Raw genomic sequence first — 3,173 nt, 5'->3', positions numbered from 1 at the left:
GCTGCCCACGCGGTCGCAGAAGCCGTAAGCCCAGAGGCTGGGCACGTCGTCCTCCTGGATTTCCATCTTGTTGCCCTTGAAGTCAGCAGACTCGTACAAGGAGATTTTGTGGTCCTCAGCCTCCTGGGGAACACAGAGGGAAGGCGCTGGGTCACGCAGCCGCAGCCCCGGAGCTCGCTGCGATGGGGCATCTGCTCCTGCACCACTCACCATTTTGATGGGACGCATGGACATGAAGCAATCGCTCCGGTAGCTGCTGGACCAGGTGTCCCAGCGTGGGTACTCGCCCTTCTCCAGGATGAACATCTCCCCACGCATGTTGGCTTGCTCGTAGGCCACCCAGCTGGGGAGAGGACAAGACAGTGGGTCAGATGCTGCCCACCAGCTCCTCTCCTGCTCTGCCAGCCTGCAGGGTGTCGGAGCCGGGCTCCTGGTACCCAAAAAGGCTGCCCATGTCAGGACTGGCCCCACCATCCCACTCCCACCTTTGTCCCAGCCCAGGCGCTATGGGGTGTGCAATGCTGTGATGGGCTGAGCCGCAGGCTATCGGCTGAGGACTCACTGGTGCACATGTCCAAGACCACAGCAGACACCAGCGCACTCCCAGTGCTCCCCTTCCTCAGCCCAGGGAGCGGTGGGACCCCCAGGCAGCTGGTGAACCCTGCACTCTGCCCACCACAGACTCAACCTTGCGTTATCTCAGGACTTTGTTTTCCCTCTTGCACCACCGAGCCGGGGCTGCCCGGTCTGTCTGATCCTGGCACGCTCACACGCTTCGCTGCGCCAGCTCCAGCAGCTCTGGCACCCATCCCACTGCCAGGGTGCGGGCGCTCAGGGTGTTCAGCTGCAGTGTCACCTCTTTAGTGATGCCACGAGGTGCTGCTGTGCTGTGGATGTCACAGGCTCGGGGCTCCAAAAGCCCTCGATGCCACTTCGCTGCTTCCCATTTCCCTGCCAAACGGGGCTGTTTCTGCAGATGCCACCAGGTGTTGTCCCGATGGCAGGAGCTGTGTCCCCGTACCACAGGCAGCGTGACCTTACACTGACTTCTAAGGCTGAGCTTGGCTGATGCATCTTTTGTCTAAGTAAATCTTTGGGCACAGAATCTCACCAGTGACTCTCAAGGAGATTCTGAGGATTGAGGACCCCAACAACACCCAAGCACTCTGTTCTCCAAGTTTCACCCTTGCTATATCTAGTGCAGCTTCCTGGTGTCACACCTGAGCTCCTCCAGTGCTGCTCTGTCCCCCTTTCATTTCAAGAGGAGTTGGATATTCTGGGTTCCTAATAAAAGAGTTGTCATTGGTGCTACATGGTGTCATTCAAGGTGACAACCACAGGGCACCTTCCCAGTCCCTCGAGGCTGCTGTCAGAGCAAGCTGTGTCCTGTGCATCCCCTGCCAGCCCCTGGCTGTCCTGCTGCCATCGTGGGCACGGCGTTTGCAGCCGGGCACAGCTGCCGTGAGATGCCCTGTTCAGTTATCGAGTTTGGCGATCGTTTCTGTCCCTGCCTCTGCTGACTCTTCCCGTGGCTTTTGGACCTTCCCAGCCCCTTTCTCCCTGCTCTGCTGCCCGGGCGCAGGCGGGCGTGCGGGGGCTGCCTGCCCTCCCCTGCCTGCTCCAGCCTTGTCTCTGGTGGCCCTGGCCACCTGCCCAGTCCAAGGCACCTGCCTCATTTCACCTTGGCTTCTCTAAAATCTAGAGGTCTATTGCATTTCATGGACAGCTTCAGGTAGCAGATCTGATGGACACCTTTCCTCGGCGTTTGGCGTCTGCTCTAGTGCCCTTTGCTTTACAGATGGCCCTGGCAGCTTTCCCACTTGCCCTGGCCATCCTGCCCTCCTCAAAGGAGACCCGGGGTCCCCAGCTCTGCAGATAAATGTCCCTGCTTGTCACGCTGATCCCCAGGACCACATCCCCACATCCCCAGGGCAACACCAGGGACACAATCCCCTCCATGGCTGGGGTCACTTACGGTCCAGAGGTGACAATGACACTGCGCACCCGGTCAAAGCCGCGGTCTGCCAGGTTCAGGCACTCGGTGTTGAACTCCATCTGCCTGCCCTGGAAGTTCTCCTGGTCGAAGACGATGATCTGAGGGTGGAGAGAAAGGGTTGGATGGGACAGGCAGGCTTGGAGAGGGCTGTGGGCAGGGTGGTCCTGCGTGTCCTTCCATGGACCCCGCACGCATGAGCCCACTGCCCCATGTGTCCCCCTCAGCTCTCCAAGGCTTCCTGCAGCCTTTCAGGTCTGGTGCCCGGGGAAGCCGAGCTGGGCTCTGTGCAGGAGCATCCCTGCTCCGAATGGCCTCATCCTGCCCCCAGTTTTGGTGCTGCAAAGCCACGTCTCTGTGCTGGTGCCCACATCGGGGCCCATCCAGGCTGGGATGGAGCTGCTTCTGCAGGAGCTGCGTCCGCACCGTGGCCTCTGCTGCCTGGCACATGCAGGGATCTCACCGGAGCCCTTGCATCACTCGCCCCTCATCCCCAGCCCCACTGCAGAGCCTTGGTGGCACACTGCCCCGGTGTCACTATGGCATTTCGGTGCTGGCCCTGTCACCTACAGCCTCCTCCTCCACCCGCCTCTGCAGCACCGCAGGACCCTGGCACATGGAGGGTGACCAGAGGGAGTGGGTGGCAGCACCCAGCCCTGACACCATGACCCAGGGAAGAGCATTTCCAGAGCCCATGGTCTCCAATGAGCCCCCCTGTCCAAGGGGCACCCAGAACGTCCCTCCTGCAGCAGCCCTGCAAGTGGCTGCCCGGATCCTGCACCCAGAGAGCTGCTGGCCAGGAGGGACAGAGTGGGGAGGGACAGCGTCATCTGAGTTCTCCTCCTGCTCTCGGAGCAGGGTCCTTCCCCCTGGGACCCCTGTGCTCTCCTCCTGCCACCTGCCCCAGAGATGCTGCCACTGTCCCTCACCCCAGGACCGCGTCCCCGCGCGTGGGGAGCAGCAGAGCTTACCCTGAAGGCTTCTGTGGAGGGCTCCTCGCCCTTGCTGTTCGTGACAGGAGCAGGGTCGAGGGATGGAGTTGGCGCTGGGGCTGCCTTCTCCTTCTCCTCCGCAGCCTGGCCGGGAGCAGTGGGCTTTGTGGTCTCAGACATCGCGGTGTTGGGCTCAAGTCTGGGACAGGGCACCAGGCAGAGATGCCAGCAGCAGGTTAGAGGGGAGA

General features: G+C 61.5%; 1 protein-coding gene across 1 annotated transcript in view; it reads right to left on the bottom strand.

The window, feature by feature from the left end:
• Positions 1-3: 3 nt before the first annotated feature.
• CRYBB1 (crystallin beta B1) overlaps positions 4-3,173 on the bottom strand; it is a gene marked incomplete at its 3' end in the record, with an annotated part of 3,759 nt that continues 589 nt past the window's right edge. The window contains exons 2-5 of the mRNA XM_010175500.2: positions 2,965-3,124; positions 1,976-2,094; positions 211-343; positions 4-123 (exon numbers count right to left, since the gene is read on the bottom strand). Coding sequence (XP_010173802.1) covers positions 4-123; positions 211-343; positions 1,976-2,094; positions 2,965-3,105 — 513 coding nt within the window. The remainder of the gene's footprint in view (positions 124-210; positions 344-1,975; positions 2,095-2,964; positions 3,125-3,173) is intronic.

Source organism: Antrostomus carolinensis, unplaced genomic scaffold (genome assembly GCF_000700745.2).
Source record: "Antrostomus carolinensis isolate BGI_N321 unplaced genomic scaffold, ASM70074v2 scaffold30689, whole genome shotgun sequence".
Classification (NCBI taxonomy): Eukaryota; Metazoa; Chordata; class Aves; order Caprimulgiformes; family Caprimulgidae; genus Antrostomus; species Antrostomus carolinensis.
The sequence above is the reverse complement of the archived record's forward strand: the minus strand, read 5'-3'. Positions and strand labels throughout refer to the sequence as shown.